This window comes from Oryx dammah, unplaced genomic scaffold (assembly GCF_014754425.2).
Source record: "Oryx dammah isolate SB20612 unplaced genomic scaffold, SCBI_Odam_1.1 HiC_scaffold_8, whole genome shotgun sequence".
NCBI lineage: Eukaryota > Metazoa > Chordata > Mammalia > Artiodactyla > Bovidae > Oryx > Oryx dammah.
This window is the reverse complement of record NW_024070192.1, coordinates 37,803,963-37,822,859: the sequence shown is the minus strand read 5'-3', so window position 1 is coordinate 37,822,859 and position 18,897 is coordinate 37,803,963. Positions and strand designations below refer to the sequence as shown.

The 18,897-nt window shown below is 52.1% G+C and overlaps 1 protein-coding gene across 1 annotated transcript; it reads left to right on the top strand.

Annotated features, from left to right (window-relative positions):
- Positions 1 to 38: 38 nt before the first annotated feature.
- On the top strand, positions 39 to 18,362 carry CTNS (cystinosin, lysosomal cystine transporter). Its single transcript, XM_040243734.1, has 12 exons — positions 39 to 146; positions 3,026 to 3,105; positions 6,756 to 6,834; positions 9,460 to 9,544; positions 11,697 to 11,800; positions 11,918 to 12,049; positions 12,964 to 13,063; positions 13,153 to 13,272; positions 14,284 to 14,454; positions 16,229 to 16,346; positions 16,946 to 17,060; positions 17,416 to 18,362. The coding sequence occupies exons 2-12, from the start codon at positions 3,045 to 3,047 to the stop codon at positions 17,462 to 17,464; spliced, it is 1,134 nt and encodes a 377-aa protein (XP_040099668.1). The 5' UTR covers positions 39 to 146; positions 3,026 to 3,044; the 3' UTR covers positions 17,465 to 18,362.
- The last annotated feature ends 535 nt before the right edge of the window (positions 18,363 to 18,897 follow it).

Genomic DNA, 18,897 nt, shown 5'->3' with positions numbered 1-18,897 from the left:
GCCCGTAGTCCGCGAATCAGGCGGCTCGGGTCAGGTGACTTCTGCCCAGCCCTCACGGTATGTCAAGCCGGTCCCGGGAAGCGGGTACAGTCCGAGACGACTGCCTCGTTCCATCTGGTCGGTGCCCTGAGCCTAGAGGACCTCAGGTGAGAGCCGACGCGGCCCCGACAGCCTCCCGCGCCTTCCCCGCCTCATATCCCAGGCGGACCCCCTCAGGTCCAGAGACTGGCACAGCAAGTCAGTTGGGCAGCCTGCCGAGCATCCAGCCTCCCCCAGCCGCGCCAGGGTTCCTTCACCGACCACCAGTCCCGGCCTCTCGGTACCGGACAGCCCCCGGGTTGAAGGGCTCTGGTAGTAGCGAGCGGAGACAGGGGACACCGGGCTGCCAGGATGGTTTGGGAGGCTCCGTTCCAGTGCAGGTTAGCGCCTCTTCCCCGCCTTCTGCTTAGCTGTCGCTTGAATCCGGTGGCAGAATTTGCAGATGGCTTTCCAGAGGGGAGACACTGAGAGGACAGACCACTTCAGAAACTCTTTTTGAGGTGCTGAGCACCGGCCTGGGCTCCAAGGGGAGTGGGGCGGACGAAACCCCCCTCCGTTTTCCGGGGCTTTCAGTCTGGAGGAAGCGAGGACTACTGGGCCCTGCCTCTTTCAACAATGTTGAGGAAAATAACAACGTAGGCCTTGTGAGAGCTTGCTAAGTGCCCTCGACAAGGGTTGTATTTATCAATACTTTAGAACATTGTTTCTCAACCTTTTTTTCTTACCAACCTCTCCCTCTTGAAATTGTAATACTGCTTATAAAAGGGCTATGGACTTCCCAGGTGGCTAGTGGTAAAGATTCCACCTGCCAATGCAAGAGACACAGGAAACGTGGGTTCAGTCCCTGAGTGGGAAAGATCCCTTGGAGGAGGAAATGGCAACCCACTCCAGTATTCTTGCCTGAGTAATCCCATGGACAGAGGCAGGCTACAGACAGTCCATGGGGGTGGCAAAGAGTCAGACACAGCTGAGAATGAGCATGCATGCATGCATGAAGGGGCCACAAATTGTGCTTCATTTTTCATCTACATCCTGTGATTTAGTTTCCACTGCCCCTGTTTTTACTTTAGGAAATTGGAGCTTGAGGCGGTCAAGTAATGCCCCAAAGTGGCACAACTAATAAATGGGGAGCTCGGGTTCAAACCTGTGCAGTCACTCTCCAGGACACACGTTCCTTGCCATTCTCTGTTACTTCTCCAAGAGAAGACGATCTAGGGAGTTCCAGATGGTGGAACAGGCAACAGAATTAACCGGATACCTGACCAAGTGAAGCTGCCTCAGGAGACCCCTGACCCCAGGGAGCCCTGGGGAGGGGATTGGGAGTGGGAGACTTCTTGAAGCAGGTGGCATCTGGGGGAAGCCTAGAATATAGAACTTACATAGGAAGAGCAGCATGCCACACAGAGCCCATCATGATGAAATTCTCCATTTCTACTTTGTAGCATTTGGAAGAGACTAGTTTTTGTGTAATTATTAACTTGATCTTTTTCGAACATTTTATTCTACCACATATCTCTCAAGGTCTCTATCTCTCCTGTTGTCTTTCCTCCCACGTGAGTCAGCCTTTGGGACCAGGGAACTTTTGTTGTCCAAGAATTTGAGGTCCTCAGTCTACATTCCACTCCTGTGGAATGAAGGAGGAGCCAGTTAGGCCTGATTCTGCACGTCTGAGTCCTCAAAGAAAAACCAGAATCTGCCCTGGGGGACAGACTAAACCCTGAGCTTGAGGACATCAGCAGGTGTGGAAAGAAGAGAGTGGCAAGAAGAGGTTGGGCGGAGGGGTCATTCCATATAGACCAGAGAGCAATTTCCTGCAGGTCAGCGTACAGAAAGCAGAGGAGAAGGGAGCATGGGAATGCAGGGCCAAGGACAAGGCACCCAGCAGAGGCCAGAGTGGGGAGACGGGTGCTGGAAGGTGGGAAAGCTTCTGTACACTACAGCAGCATGTAAAAACCAAGTTATGGATGTTTACGCTGATCTGCCCCATCCTGACCTTTGGTTCACCTCTCATGCGTGGGGGTTATGGGTACACAGCAACCCATCTCCTTCACTTAACCGATAAACTGCTCCAGGACTGATCTGGGGTTTGTTCCACACCAGGTCCCCTTTGTCAATGATCCCTGCTGGTCCCAGAAAAGTGACACCTGTCAAATGAAAAAGTCCTAATCAAGAGTCTGTTGGTGGCATTAACCTATAGACGCTTCTCCCAGGACAGGAAATAAAGTTAATTTCCTTAAGGTTTGGGGGCTTCCCTGGTGGCTCAGTGGTAAAGAATTTGCCTGCCAATGCAGGAGACTGGGGTTCGATCCCTGATCCAGGAAGATCCCACATGCTGCAGAGCAACTAAGCCTGTGTAACACATCTATTGAGCCTGTACTCTAGAGCCCAAGAATTAAAACTGTTGAGCCCACGTGCTGCAACTACCAAAGCCTTCGCACCCTCGAGTCTGTTCTCCACAAGAAAAGCCCCCATAATGAGAAGCCTGCACACCGCAACAAGAGCGTAGCTCCCACTCACTGCAACTAGCAGAGAAAAACCAGCACAGCCAAAAATAAATAAAGCTATTTAAAGAAAAAAAATTTCCTTAAAGTTTACAGGTTCATGGATATCTGACTACAGTTTTTTAATATCTTCTGAAAAATAAAAGAACCCCTAGCCAATAAGGCTGCATCTTTCTTTCTGTTGTCTAGGTTGCACAAAACAGTTGAAGAGGATAAAATTCAGCATTTGTCCACTTCCTCAGGGTAGGGCCTTACACAACCCACTGAGCCTCTCAGAGCCCATTTCCCCACATATCAAAGAAAGATGGATCCTCTCTGGGGTCCTCTTTTCCAAGCTGGTGATGCAAAGCCTGTGAGGTCACAGGTGTGAAGTGAAAGTCCTTTATGAACTGTCCATGCATGGTTCCAGGTGGCTTATTGCCCACTTGTTGCTAGGCAGATCGACTTTAACCTGAACTTCTCTTCCTCTTTGTGTTTCTTCCTAGTTTATCGAAATCAAGGAACATGATAAGGAGGTGGCTGGTTATTTTTATCCTTTTTCCCCTGCAGCTCATAGAGATATGTGGTAAGTCTAGAAATGGGTTATCTGCTGTGTAGAGGGAAATGGAGGAGGTAGCCTTACTTATTTGCAGCCAAAGGTTTAGGACCATCCAGGCAGCATGTGTCCATCTGCTCTTGGCTAGGTGGCCACCCAGGTAGCAGAACAGACCGAGGTCTGGAGTCCAGGAGTTTTACAGGGAGCCAGATGGTTCACAAATAATTGACTTTCTGCCCCGGGGGCACTTTTCCCTTTTCTGTATCACCAATGTCAAACTGTGGAGCTCCAAAAATCTGGAATAATGTCTGTAGAGAAGAGCTTGTGTTCCACCCCATGGACCTCACAGAGTGACCTATGGGTCCTGGGAGATGCTGCAGAAGCAGCTGAGGTGGCCACCTTGTTACCTGGTTCTGCCAAGCAAAGACACATGAGGAGCCTGCTCAGCATCCCCTGGTAAGATGACAGAGCCCTTCCCTTAGAGAAAGAGAAACTGGGCTCAGCAGGGCTAGGGGCCTTACAGAATCTGGGCTGGTTGTCGAAAAACACATCAGGGTGTGTGTATCCTTATGAGGCGTGACCTTCAGAGCAGGGCCTTTTAAAGGCCTGTATCATACCATCAATTTTCCATCGCCCAAACATTGCTGAATTTCTTTCCATGAAAGCTGTGTAAAGCCTCCAAGGACACCAGGCCCATTATTTTTATCATCTGGCTGTTGTCAAAAACCATATATAGAGACGTCCCCGGCAGCCCAGTGGTAAGAATGCACACTTCCATACAGGGGGCATGGGTTCGATCCCTGGTTGGAGAACTAAGATCCTGCATGCCACTCAGTGAGGCCAAAAAAATCAAAATAATTTTTTTTTAAGTACATCTTGGAAGTTCCCTGGTGGTTAGGACTCCCTACTTTCACAACCAGGTCCCTGGGTTCAGTTCCCAGTTGGAGAACTAAGATTCCATCAGCTTCACAGTGTGGCAAAAAAAAAAATCAAATACATCTTAAAACCCCCAACCAAAGTTTCCAAATTAACCTTGCACAAACTATGCAAACCCTTGTCAAAGCTTGCCAAGAACTATGCAAAGTGGTTCCACTGCTAGTCATTTGGACTCTTGAGTCTCTGAGCAAACACTGGTCATCTGATCAGCTCTTCCAAGTTTGTTAAACAATCAGTCATGTTACTTTGCAGTCACACCTTGTGGGGAATTGCTTGTGGGGAAGCAATTTCTGAGAAGAGGTTTCTTCCAAGAAAGAAAGAACACCATGGAGCCTGGTATTCTTCAGTACAGATGCTAGAGCCCCAACTCCAGACCTGCTGGGTCATATTCTCTGGGATTAAGGCCCAAAGTGTGCATGCATGCACCTTGGCTTGCTTTAAATAAAGTTCCATTAGTCATGCTAATTCATTGCCCTTGGAAAGAACAAGTTTAGCTGCTACTACTTGATTATACAGAGGGCTAACAAGTCCAGAGAGGGTAGAAGTCTCTCCCAAAGTCACACAGCCACCAAGCAACGAGACTGGGACCCCTGCTGCATTGTGTCACTGAGTCTTTTATCCTAAATGTCATAAAGGAATAGTCAGAAACTACCATAAAATCGAGGAGTTAGAATTGGGTTTCTGACTTCATTCTGCCCTGCCTGTCTTGTCTTTGCTTTGGGGAGTGGTCAGGGAGGTGACTCAGTGGAAAAGGCTGATGCTGGGGAAGACTGAGGGCCGCAGAGGAAGGGGGCAACAGAGGATAAGATGGCTCTATGGCATCATTGACTCAGTGGACATGATTTTGGGCAAACTCCAGGAGGTGGTGCAGGACAGGGAAGCCTGGTGTGCTGCAGTCCATGGGGTCGCAAAGAGTGAGACAGGGCTGAGGGACTGAACAACAGAGAGGGCCTACGGTGAGCTCACTCACCTTCAGTGTGTTTTGCCCCTGCTGGCTGTGGGTGGACCCTGGAAGTGCTGCCACCTAGTGGCAAGGACCTGAGCCCTGCACCCGAAGCTGCCCTAGGTTTGCATCCTGCCCCTACCATTTCTGAGCTGTGTGGACGCGACACTTCCCCTCTTGCGATTCTCTGTTTTCTTCTGTCTGCAGTAGGCGTCATGTTGCCCACCTCTCACTGGTGTAGTAATTAGAGAACGGCAGTGGCTGGTGTGAAGTGGGAGAGATGCCAACGAGGATTCATTTTTAAAAAGCAAAGGCTCTTCTTGGAGGAGCCTTCAGGGAGTCTCATTTGATTATTCCAATGTGGTATCCAAAGCCTCCTGCCCCGGAGCAGACTCTAAAATGTGCTTTTCTAGGATACTATGTGATGCCAGCTTCCTAACTGCCTCCCATCTTGGGCTAAAAGGCGTCCTTTGAGGACAGAGCCTGCACCTGCATCCACACGTGGGGCTGGCAGGGAGAAGGTGGCTCAGGTAGAGTCTGAGAGGCCCCAGGTCCCAGAGCCAGGCCCCAGAGTGTGAGTTTCAGGCTGGCCAGTTCCCTTGTGAGAGATGAGTTTACTCTTCCTTTTCCCTGCCTCTTCCCCATTTCCCCCCTCCCCTCCTCTGCCACTGGCCCAGGTGTCTAGCCAGAGGAAGAGAAACTGCCAGGGAGGAGTATTGAGAAGGAGCTAAGACAGTGGAGGTCAAATTAGGGAACTTTTAAATTCCTTCTCAACCTGAGCATCTAAAATTTCATTTCTTCATCTTCTGCCTTTGAGGGGTCTGGGGAGGGGAAGACCTGGGCCTCACCTGCAGCCACAGCCTCCGGAAGGAACCGGAGCTCATCAAATGGAGCACCTGCTTTCTTCTGTGGGCCCCCTTCCCAGCCCAGTCTAGATTCCCGATCACACCTTAGGCTGTGAGTCACCCTGAAGTCTCTCAGGTGAGGGAAGTGAAGTAGACACACCTGGGGTGGGGGCAGGGATGGGGCAGTGCGGCCCAGAGAACAAAGGAAGAGTCCAAGAGAAGGTAACTCCTGTGGCCAACTGCCCTGGAGTGTTTGGCCTCCCAAACCTGCTTCCTCCTTCACCCCAGCAGCCTATCTGTCTACCTCTTCCTGAGTGAACATCTTAATGCCAAGGAGAAATCTCCGGTAGTGAAACTGTGTTATCAGTCTCCCCCAGGTCCCCAGCAGGGTCAGCCTCCAGAAGGGGATCAGTGAATGGGGTGAGCTGGGCTTTTACAGGGAACCAAAGGCGGTTTTTTAGAAAGAAGTTAACTGGGCCACAGGTGTCTCTCTGAAACTACAGGAAGGGGCAGGACTGGTTCTGCAGGGCCATTTTAGCTCCACGAACAGAGGAAACCCTTGTGCTTTCCATCTGAAGAGGTGGTTTAAGTCCACGTGTTCTAATCCCAGATCATGGCTGAATTCCTTTGGGACCAATTTTTGGGCTCCGTGGTTTCTATTTCTGGGTGACTCCTGCAGACCATTAGAGCTCATCTGTCGGGGAGGAATAAGCTCCAGCATCTCCTGGTCAGGCCTGTGTCTCCCTCTGTCTCTAGCAGGAGAAGGAGAAAGTGCATAAAGAGGGCATTTCCCGCCCAGTCACTTAATTAGCATCTCAGAACCTCGGGAGTCTTCGCCTGGGGGATAGAGGTGGTTATGAAGCATAAGTTCAAGTGTCAGGGCCCCTCCTCCCAGTGTCTTGTGAGCCTGAGCTCTCAGTTGTAACGACTCATGTTATTGATTTGGGTTGTTCCAGAGTCAACAGTTGATTTCTCTGTACCTCCCATCGTGAAGCTGGAAAACGGAAGCTCCACCAGCGTCAGCATCTCCCTCCCGTAAGTTTCCCAGGCCCAGCTCTGTCCTCGGCCCAGCCCGTTTGCCCCAAGGCTGGTCAGGGCTGACCCCTGCTCACTATATTCATATTTTAAGTGTGATGCCCTTGCCTCTTCACATTAAGACAAGCCAGGGAAAGACAGGCATCGGCCCTGGGCTGCAGATTGAGGTCCCAAGGTCTCTCTCTACCCCCACAACTGATGAAACCTTGTTTCTGGTGGGAAGGGGAAGATACATGAGCCTTTTTCTTAGCTCCTTGAGTGACCAGCAGTTGATGCTGGTCCTTTGCAAGGCTCTAAATATTTGAAGAGAGTCCTGAAGATTGCTAGTGGAGGTGATGGAATTCCAGTTGAGCTATTTCCAAATCCTAAAAGATGATGTGAAAGTGCTGCACTCAATATGCCAGCAAATTTGGAAAACTCAGCAGTGGCCACAGGACTAGACAAGGTCAGTTTTCATTCCAATCCCAAAGAAAGGCAATGCCAAAGAATGTTCAAACTACTGCACAATTGCACTCATCACACACACTAGCAAAGCAATGCTCAAAATTCTCCAAGCCAGGCTTCAACAGTATGTGAACCATGAACTTCCAGATGTTCAAGCTGGATTTAGAAAAGGCAGAGGATCCAGAGATCAAATTGCCAACATCCATTGGATCCCTGAAAAAGCAAGAGAGTTTCAGAAAAACATCTACTTCTGCTTTATTGACAATGCCAAAGCCTTTGACTGTGTGGATCACAACAAACTCTGAAAAATTCTTAAAGAGATGGGAATACCAGACCACCTGACCTGTCTCCTGAGAAATCTGGAGGTCAGGAAGCAACAGTTAGAACTAGACATGGAACAACAGACTGGCTTCAAATTGGGAAAGGAGTACGTCAAGGCTGTATATTGTCACCCTGCTTATTTAACTTATAAATGCAAAGTACATCATGCGAAATGCTGGGTTGGATGAAGCACAAGCTGGGATCAAGATTGCGGGAGAAATATCAGTAACCTCAGATATGCAAATGACACCACCCTTACGGCAGAAAGTGAAGAATTAAAGAGCCTCTTGATGAAAGTGAAAGAGGAGAGTGAAAAAGTTGGCTTAAAGCTCAGCACTCAGAAAACTAAGATCATGGCATTCAGTCTCATCACTTCATGGCAAATAGATGGGGAAACAATAGAAACAGTGACAGAGTTTATTTTCTTGGGCTCCAAAATCACTGCAGATGGTGACTGCTGCCATGAAATTAAAAGATGCTTGCTTCTTGGAAGAAAAGCTGTGACCAACCTAGACAGCATATTAAAAAGCAGAGACATTACTTTGCTAACAAAAGTCCAGATATCTAGTCAAAGCTATGGTTTTTCCAGTAGTCATGTATGGATGTGAGAGTTGGACTATAAAGAAAGCTGAGCACTGAAGAATTGATGCTTTTGAACTGTGGTGTCGGAGAAGACACTTGAGAGTCCCTTGGACTGCAAGGAGATCTAACCAGTCCATCCTAAACGAAATCAGTCCTGAATATTCTTTGGAAGGACTGATGCTGAAGCTGAAACTCCAATACTTTGGCCACCTGATGCAAAGAACTGACTCATTGGAAAAGACACTGATGCTGGGAGAGATTGAAGGCAAAAGGAGAAGCGGACGGCAGAGGATGAGATGGTTGGATGGCATCACCTACTCGATGAACATAAGTTTGAGTAAGCTCTGGGAGTTGGTGATGGACAGAGAAGCCTGGTATGCTGCAGTCCGTGGGGTCGCAAAGAGTCGGACACGACTGAGCGACTGAACTGATTGGCTGACTGACTGAAGGTTGGGAGAAGGAGCCGAATTACTTGGCAGCACTTTCTGAGATGACATCCAGCTCCCTTGGGTGGATCCCACTGTGCAGCGCTCCCAGTCAGCCTTATCTGAGAGTCTCTCCAGCTGCTCTCTGCTGGTTCCCGCACAAGGGTGCCCACCTAATCCAGATTGTGCCAGAGAGCCCACCTCCTTTTTACCCTTCCCTGCTTTCCCCAGCTTGTGCCGTCCAGCCATGAGGATGCCCCAAGATGAAGATCTGGAACCCTAGTGGGTTTTTTTTTCTCCCCTCTTTACCCTTCTCCCTTTTCCTCACCTCTCCTAGGATGTCTGATCTTAAACCAGAGTTTTGGGACCATGGCGTCCTAAAAGACCTGCATCCCATCCCCAGATACTGCCACTTCTGCACACTGACACCTTGTAAACACAACACATCATCCCCCTTAGCACAGAATCCTTGAGCAGCCTCCCACCCCCTTCCAGATTAACTCCAGGCCTCTAAGCCCAGACTTGAGCCCGACAGGCTGCTCCCACTCCGACATGTCTCGTCCCTTTCTGGGGATACTGCCTGGCCCTTCTCAGAAGTCTTTCCCGGGAAAGCAAATGCCATGGTCCTGTCGGCCTCGGAACACCTTGTGTGGCATTCACAGACTATTTCCCACCAGCTGTGTTCTCACTTGGCCAAAGGGACCCCACCTCTCAAACCCCCAGGGCTAAGCACATAGCCCTATGTCACCCTAACTGCCTGAGATATGCCAGGCCCACCACAAAATCCAGAGGGCAGGTTGAGACCTCAAGGAGTCCAGCTTCTCAGCAGTAACCAGACTCTTGTCTTCCACAGGCGCCCTTTAAATGCAACCTTGGTAATCACTTTTGAAATCACATTTCGTTCAAAGAATGTTACTATCCTTCAGCTCCCTGATGAAGTAAGTAATGAATCTTAACAGAATGGGTAGAAAATGACTAGATAACAAAACACATTTTAACTAAGTGCTTGTGGAAGTAGGCCAGCTTGTTTTTATACGGGGGGCTGCCCCTGACCTGTTATTCTAGAAATCTCTGATTTGGGGCTTTGTTAGTCTCTTTGACGCTGGATGTTTTATGCTGTCAAGATGGAATTAGGAAGATGATGGTAAAAAATGTGAGGCAGAAATGGTTCTGAGAATGTAGAAGAAATTCTTAAGATGATTTTTTTAAGACCTTGCTCCTCAAAGAGCATCCATGGATCAGCAGCATTATCTCTGCTCTAAAACTGTTTTTAAATTTTATTTTAATGGAAATATAGTTGATTTACAGTGTTGTGTTAGTTTCAGGTGTATGTACAGCAAAGTGATTGTTATATATACACACAAATATATATTCCCTTATATATATTCTTTTTCAGATCCTTTTCCCTTATAGGTTATTACAAAATATTGAATATAGTTCCCTGTGTTATCCAGTAGGCCCTGGTTGGTTATATATTTTATATATAATACAATACTGTGCATATGTTAATCCCAGACTCCTAATCTGTCTCTCCCCCTTAAAACCTTTTAGAAATACCCCATCACAGACCTACTGATTAAAAATCTGCATATGAGTAAGAGTCCCCAGATGATTTGGGTCCACATTAAAGTTTGCAAAGTTCCCTTCTGGGATTCCATTGGTTGAGTGTCTGGAAAAACCAGTGCCAGAGGCTGTCTGGCATAATAGTAATAGCTATTTATAGCCTTTATACATTTATATTCTAATAAACACTGCTTCCACCTAACGGAGGATTCGAGCCAATTACCAGGCAACTTGATTTTTTTTTAAAATCAGTAGGGAGGGAAAAAAAAACAGATGAGAGATAAACACAGGAATGAAGATGAACACTGAATGAAGTGGTAGCCCTGAGGCTCAGCAGAACGCCCTGAGTGGTTGTAGAAATGGGCTGCAAATCAGCTCTGAGCCCCTGAGCAAGCCAACAGTATTGACACATGATCAGATACAGGGCAGATGCCTAGTTCCAGAAGGGTCTTGGTGGCCACTTAGAAACAGACAATGTTGCCAGCAAAACCTGCTAAAAGTAAGAATTGATGAGGATAGGAAAATAAGAGCCGAGAGCTCTTATTGTGAAAATGAAGCTCACAAGACAAGACACTGGCCACGAATTGGATCCCAGGCTTTGCAGCAGCCACTTGCACCATTTCAATTGTCCTGCCAAAGCCCCCTGATTTCAGGGGTTAAGAGCCAACATACATGTTCAGGCATCCCTGAAGAAGCCACTGCAACCCAGTGAGCCACATCTTCATGGAGCCCACGACACCAGTGGAAGGTGGGGCCCGGGCATGATCCAGGGAACAGAGAGATGGGAGTAGGGGGACAGTGTGATCCAGGGAAGGTCTCATCCCGCTCCCTGCCTCACTCAGAATTCGAGACCGTCAGGAGGCATGATGGGGAGGCCAGATATTACAGGCAGGCCTCCAGTTTGTTACAGCAGAGCTTTCGACGGACATTGGACAGAAATGAGAGTAAAGGTGTGCTCCCTGCAGTGTCTGCTGTGTTGCATCTCTTTTGGTTTGTCTCTTGGCAGCCAGGCTGGGCGTGGGGCAGACATCTCTCTGTGGATCTGGAAAAGCCGTCCACAGTAGAGGAAGTCGAGTTAATAACAGTCATCGCAGGGTAGTAGTGACGGTAAACAGTTCACCGCTTGCCGTGTCGGTGCCGTAAGCTTTACGGACATCGTGTCGTTCAGAGTCACCCTGTAAGGTAGGCTCTTGTGTTATCCCCTTTTACAGATGAGCAAACTGAGATCAGAGCTCAAATAACTTGTCCAAAATCAAATACCTAATGAGAGGAAGAGAGCCCTCCCACCTTCCCTCAGAGATAAGCCAGGGGAGGGAGGGCCCTTCTGCTCATGACGTCTAACACTGGAGTAGGGAGAATTCCGGTTGGCCGATTGGCCCAACATTTCTCCCTCCTGTTAGGAAGCTCCTAAAAGGCAGGGGCTTGTGTGACCTGTCCCTCCATTCCCTAGTGAATAGCTTGGAGCTGGATGTTCACTAAAGGTCCCAATAACTATGGAGCTCTGGGCCTGATTCAGTTTTCTAACAGGTTGTAGTGCCTCCCGGAACAACAAATTCCTCTTTCCGAGTGACATCTCAAAGTGTTGGACAAGTTACCACTTATCTGCATGGAAATCATTCCAACCAGACCAGGTAGGACGGCCTCCACCGGCGGGGGCCCTAAATGATGAGGAGGGAGCCAGTGCCGGCGCGTGGGGTTTCTTCCCGACACCCAGCCCCAGCTCACCCCGGCCCCCACATTCTCTCCAGCCCAAGGATTCGCTTCTTGGTGATCCACAGCAACATTGTCAGCATCATAAACCAGGTGATCGGCTGGATCTACTTTGTGGCCTGGTCAGTCTCCTTCTACCCTCAGGTGATCACCAACTGGAGGCGTAAAAGGTAACCCATGGAGCTGTACAAGCAGCTTCACTTGGGGCCAGTAGGTCAGGCATACCAACAAAGCTGTAGGCAGCCTGCGTTCCGACTTAACCCTCTGCTCGTCTGTCTTCCTACCCACCCGCCCCCACCCCTGCCTTTTGTTTTTATTTTATTTTATTTATTTTGGCTCCCCTAGGTCTTTGTTGCTGCACTGGGCTTCTCTCCAGTTGCGGCGAGCGGGAGCTACTCTCTGTTGTGGTGCTTGGGCTTCTCAAGTTGCTGAGCACAGGCTCTAGAGCTGGGTCTTCAGCAGCTGTGGCCCATGAGCTTAGTCACTCCTGGGCATGTGGAATCTTCCTGGACCAGGGATCGAACCCATGTCCCCTGTACTGGCAGGCAGATCCTCATCCACTGTACTACCAGGGAAGCTCCTGCCCTTTCTTAAAAGTGGTCTGATGTGAAAGTTCTAAGAGCCCACATAACAGTTGCAGTGCTGGGCATTTGGTCTTTTGCCCAGTTCAGCCCCTCTCTCTGAAAGCAACCAAATGGGGCTTCTCAGTTGAGATGGAGAAGGAGCTGGGGGTGGCGGGGGGGTCCACCCACAGCTGCTGTGCTCCTGGTCCCTGCGGCCCTGGAGGAGTTCGTGTTAAGTTGGAGAAGAAAGTTGGCCCACCTTGATTTTAAAGACCCAGGCATCAGGCACAAGGCCAACAAGGCGTGTGGGCCTCTGAGGGGCTGCTGAGCTGGGAGCCAGGGTGGGAGGCACTTCATCTCTGCAGGAGGCCTCCAGACAGCCCCAGGAGGAGGAGGGGGTCAGATGGCGTGGGGTGGGCATGGAGGGACTGAGGACTGTGCTCTCCTTGGGGAGCTCTGTGTCCTCCGGGCCCCCAGGCTCCCCCCCAACCCTGCTTTGTCTCCCCATCCCTCTCCCCCAGTGTCGTGGGTCTGAGCTTCGACTTTGTGGCCCTCAACCTGATGGGGTTCATGGCCTACAGCGTGTTCAACATCGGCCTCTTCTGGGTGCCTTCCATCAAGGTACAGCCCTGCCCGCCCCTGCAGCCCCACCAAGCTGGCCGGCAGCCAGGCCGCCCCTCACCCCCCAGCTTCTCCCCACCCCCACACAGGAGCAGTTTCTCCTCAAATACCCCAACGGCGTGAACCCCGTGGACAGCAACGACGTCTTCTTCAGCCTGCATGCGGTGGCCCTCACCCTGGTTGTCATAGTGCAGTGCCTCCTGTATGAGGTGAGCTGCGACCCTGGCACCTGCTGCAGCCTGCGCTGCCCAGGCCCCACCTGCCCTTTTACACAGGACACGGAAGCCCCCTGGAAGGGAAATGTGTCCGTCCACTCACATCTGCTTCCTGGATCATAGACCAGACGACCCCATGCTGGGCCCTGTGAGCCCAAACCCTGGGGCGCCCCCAGGTCTGCGGTGAGGGACACAGAGGGAGGCAGTGACGACCCAGCAGGCTGAGAGCTGAGTGGGCAGGGAGAACACAGGCAGTTGGTAGGCCCCACGACTCAGCAGGGAGGAGGGGGATGGAGGGCGCTGAATTGTGGTCCATGGGATGAATAATGTTCTGTGGTGATGGGGAAGAGGGCCAGGGTGGACCACCCCTGCAGGGGGACAGACCTGTGAAGCCCAGGGAGCAGCTAGAGGAACCATGAGCAGGTGGGTGTGGCCAGGATGGCCACGTAGGGAGCAGGAGGGGGAGTCTGGGCACAGCTGTGTCGCTGGAGGACCACCATCCACTGTCTCAGCAGGGAGGGACGGTGTTAGTTAGCATGTGTTTCAGGGCATCATTGATGCCGCTATTCTCTTTCACTTCCCCGTGGGTGCACCACTTCCCCCCGGGAATTCTCTTCCCACCTGCAAGGTCAGCCAGGGTTGCTCAGCCCCAACCTTCACGAACCTTCTGGATTTTCTTACCCTTTGCTGAGAAGGTTATATGAGGGAGGCCTGCTTTGGGGAATGGTACATGGGTGGAGGAGAGATTCCAGAGTTGAGCAGGCTCCCTCGGGTGGCTGAAGGAGCCTGGGCTGCAGTGAGGTGCCAGGCCTCCAACGTGATGGGGGCCAGGTCCTCACATCCTTCACTGCTGGTGGATTCTGAGAGGGACCCAGTTCTACAGCATGGGAACAAGAAGCAAAAGGGCTCTGCTAAGTCCAAGAAGGATGGAACCAGAAGCGCTCTCCACACCCCACCCCCACCGCACCCATGTCCCTCCCCTCCCCCTCCCCTTCTAATCCCCAGCGAGGCAACCAGCGTGTGTCCTGGCCAGCCATCAGCTTCCTGGTGCTCTCCTGGCTCTTCACGCTCATCGCCCTGATCATGGCTGCGGTCGGGGCAACAACGTGGCTGCAGTTTCTCTTCTGCTTCTCCTACATCAAGCTGGCAGTGACGCTGGTCAAGTATTTTCCACAGGTACCTCCGAGGTCTGCCCGCCTTTTCCCATGGCTGTTAGCATGAGAGGGACACGGGTCTCTTGGGGGCAGCTTCTGACTGGGGCAAGGAGATGTGGGTTGGAAAGCTACTAGGAGAAGGCCAGCGAGCCCAGCAGGAGTGGGACATCACACCAAGCCAGCCATGACCTCTGCCTGCTCCTCCCTGGGCCCAGGAATCCCATGGGGAAGTTGCTGGCACTTCTCTGACGCACACTCACCTCTTGAGAGTCAGGGGTCATGTAGGTCACTCTCGTCTCTCTCCTTTGCCACCTTTCTAATGACTTCAGTCTTGCCCGCCACCCTACCACCGCTGCCCATGACCACCAACTGATGTCCCTGACAAGCCACAGCAGGATACTGGGGAGATGAGCTGGGAGGAGGCAGCCCACCAGCACCCAGGGTCCTCCTTGTGGGCCCTCACACACTCCCTCGAGTGCTCAAGACAGTCCTACTCAGACTCAGGGACTGAGAGTCATACACAGCTCCTGCCACAGCCAGAATGGCCTAGGACCAGTTCAGGTATGAAAGAACTGACAACCACAGGCTCTACTCATGAATCTGGGACCTCCTTTAACTCACTTCCCCAGCACAGGGAACCTTTTGTTCCAGGGACTCAGGAAGGAGAACGTTTTGGCCAGAGTCAGGGCCAGTCCCCTGGAGGGCATGGGAACAGAGCCATACCCTTAAGGATCAGCAGGACTCCGTCCCATGGACCGGGCAGGAGGGGCCACCCCAGGCCAGTGCATTCTGCACAAAGGCACTGTCAGAGGAGGCCTTGCTGGTGGAGCAGTGTGAAGCTAGGAAGGTGGGATTGGGGCCCAGGGGGCTTGGGAAGGAGGCTTCAGAGTAGGGGAAGGGCCTGGGGTAAGTAGGGCCTCAGTCCTGAGTGTGGGAAGCCTTGGGCCTGGGAAACCTGGGAGGCAGGAGCCTCAGTTGGAGATGTCTAGGACCATCCAGGACTGGAGAGGTGGCAGCAAGCGTGAAAGACAGTGGGAGAGGGCCAAGGAGGGGACCTGACAGGTGGCTGGCTGGGAGAAGATCACTTCAGAGGCCAGGCCGTCCCTCGGGTGGTGAAAAGAGCGGTCACACAGAGAAGCCCAGAAGGGGCTGGTGTTGGAGGAAAGGTGTGGGGCCCTGATACCTGGAAGAGAAGTGATGTCCAAGTGGACTGGACCTGGGAAGCCCAAGGTGGAAGCCCTAGTCTCAGCAGGGCTGGGGAAGGAGTTAAGTCCACCCTATAGGTGGGAAAACTGAGGCTAGGAGAACTCAAATCACTCTCCCAAAGTAACACAGCTCCCAGGGTGAAGCTGGGATTCCAAAGTAGATCATCGGACCTCCCAGGCTGTGTTCATAAGCCCAACAGGAAGTCCAGGCTGAGTTTGGGGAGAATCTCCATTTGAAGGTGAGAAGAAACAAATCAGAGTTGCCTGAAAGCCAGGATATACGGAAGGATGAAGAAAATGGAGAGACAGCATCCACACACACCCCTCTTCCTCCTCCCATCGCCCTGGCTGGAGTGGGGAGTTAGGAGCGGGGGCCAGGGAGGAGAGCTCTGTTCGCTTGGCTCACAGAGGAAACCCCAGGACCCGCCCAGACTGTGCCTGCAGCTCCGAGTCCAAAGGTCATTGTGTTTGGGGGGCTGAGGTCCAAACAGAGGAGTGGGAGGCATGAGAGCCACTCTTGTTTGGACATAGTCACAAGGTGCAGGAGGCCGCCGCTCAGCCCCCTCACCGCCCTCTGTCTGTCTGGCCCAGGCCTACATGAACTTTCGCTACAAAAGCACCGAGGGCTGGAGCATTGGTAACGTGCTTCTGGACTTCACTGGGGGCAGCTTCAGCCTCCTCCAAATGTTCCTGCAGTCCTACAACAATGGTGAGTCAGCCAGCAGGCTGCTGCCCACCTGGACGGCTGGAGGCGCAGGGCGGTGGGAGCAGGGCTTCCTGGGAACCACCCCTCCCCCACTCTGGAATCCTAGCCAGTCCCAGGCCCCTGGGTGAGGCTCACCTAGGGGGCATTTCTAAATTTACTTGGCTGCGTCCTTCCCAGGTGGTGCAATGGTAAAATATCAGCCCGCGCTGCAGGAGACCTGGGTTTGATCCCTGGGTGGGGACGATCCCCTGGAGGAGGAAATGGCAACCCACTCCAGTATTCTTGCCTGGGAAATCCCATGGACAGAGAAGCCTGGTGGGCTACAGTCCATGGCGTCTCAAGACAGACACAACTGAGCACATAGCATGGTGTGTGATCTTAGTTCCCTAACCAGGGATTGAACCTGCATTCCCTGCACTGGAAGGTGGATTCTTAACCACTGGACTGACTACCAGGGGATTTGACAGCTAGAGGATTTGTGGTTTCCTGGGCAAAGGAGGGAACCCCCACTCCACCAACTCCCTGAAGCCCCACTTGCTCCAGCTGTTTGAGAAGCAGCCACCCTAAAACCACAACCCATCCCGTCCCCTCTGGCTGTTTAGACCAATGGACACTGATCTTCGGAGACCCGACCAAGTTTGGCCTCGGCATCTTCTCCATCGTCTTCGATGTTGTCTTCTTCATCCAGCACTTTTGCTTGTACAGAAAGAAACCAGGGTATGACCAGCTGAACTAGCTCCCTGGGAACCAGTGGAAAGAGCCCAGGCCCAGGCCCTGGTGGGGAAGTTTCCATCAGGAAGGCTGGAGAAGCGGTCTGGAGAGCTGGGCTGGCTCCGTGCGGAGAAGCACTCTCTTCCTCAGGGCCAGACGCCTTAAACTTGAGCCACCCTGCCTTCATCTTGGACTCTCCCAGGCCAGGGAGGACCCTCCCTCTGGGATAGGCACCCTGACTGTGTGCAGAGATTAACAGCTGGTGACCCCTCCTGGTCTCCCCAGAGGCCTGTTGCCCCGGGCCTTTCCGGTCGGGCGCCTGGCCCTCCTGCATCTTGATGCTACATCTGTTTTCTTTAAGGCTTCAGGCAGCACACAGGGCTTCTGGCAGCCGTCCCAGGCGGGACTGAGCACTGAGCTTGGAGCTGAAGGCCTTGCCCCGCCGCCCAAGCAACCAGTGTTTCTGGGAGCGGCTTGAAGGACTGACCTGGCAGCTGGGAGAGTCAAGGGAGCCTTGCTGCCACTGCTGTGTTCAGAGACCAAGCAGCCAGGTGCTGTGCCCGATAGACCCGCAGGTGTTGGTGTTGGTGGCAGAGGGGCCAGGACTTCGGAGTTAGGCGCTGGGGCGCCGCCTCTGAAGGCTGTGTTCTCTGAGCACTCACTGTGCGGACACATCCTACATCCGGGTGGCCCAAGCCAGGCTCTCGTAAAGAACCAGTATTTCCAAACCTTGAGGTGCCCAACAGATTGGTTCGGAACTGAGCTCACATCCAGCTCTCTCCAGATCGTCATCACACTAACGCGCCATTTGGGATTTTTCAGAGGGATGCTTCGGAAGTGAGTGGCTTACTTTCCTCTGCCTCTGCCTACCTCCACTTTCCCATATTCAGGCCCCGCACGCGCTCCTTGCCCTGAGTTTGGAGGACAGGACACACACGTAAACACATACACACACACCAGTCTGTGCCTTGCTGCTAAGTCACTTCAGTTGTGTCCGACTCTGTGCATTAGAGGCATGTTAGACCTGCCCAGTGGTGAGAGCAGCCCCTTCCCTCACTTTCCCAGACTCCGACCTGAGACTCCCCAACTTGCGGCTGTTCCAGAGCCTCAAAGGACTTGAGACCACCTCACACACTCCTTGTGGGCCCAGCCTGATCCCAGAGCTCCTTCCTTCCCACCCCAAGCAGTCGTCCTGCCTCTGGCAGGAGGGGAGGTAGATGTGCCTTGTCCATACCTCAAGCTTGTCGATCCATGAGATGAACGAGGGGCTTCTGTCCTCAATTAAACCTGATTCATTTCCTCTCTGCACACTGAGCATTTGCCAGATGCAGGAGGCAGGTGTGTTGGCTTCCGAACCAAGTCCTTGGGGCTTAGGGAGACAGCCTCAGTCATTCCACCGTAAGGAAGTGCATGGGATTTCGAAGTTCACCAATCCCAAAATGGCTGTGTGCCAACCCAGTGTATCACCAGGGGAGCCCTGCTGGGCGGCACTGTTGGATGCTCAGGGCCAGGCTGGTCCCACAGGGACCGTTTGCATGACCAAAGGCGTGGCAGTCCGGCTGTGTGGCCGTAAGCAAGGGCTAGATGCGTTCTTTAAGGGTATGTGGGAGAAGGGGCGGGGAGGGGGTGGTAAATCTCCCAGGTTCTTCCTCTAGCCAGCCGTACTAAGTGTCAAAGAATTTAGGGACTTGTTTCTCTAAAGCAGAAAGTGCAGCCTGACCAAGCCCACATGCCTGATTTATTTGGGCCACCCAGTGTGTGGTTGGGTAACACACGTTAAAGATGGGAGATTGCAAAAATCTGACTTGCCTGGGCTAGGTGGGTCCATGAGTGGCGGCAATTC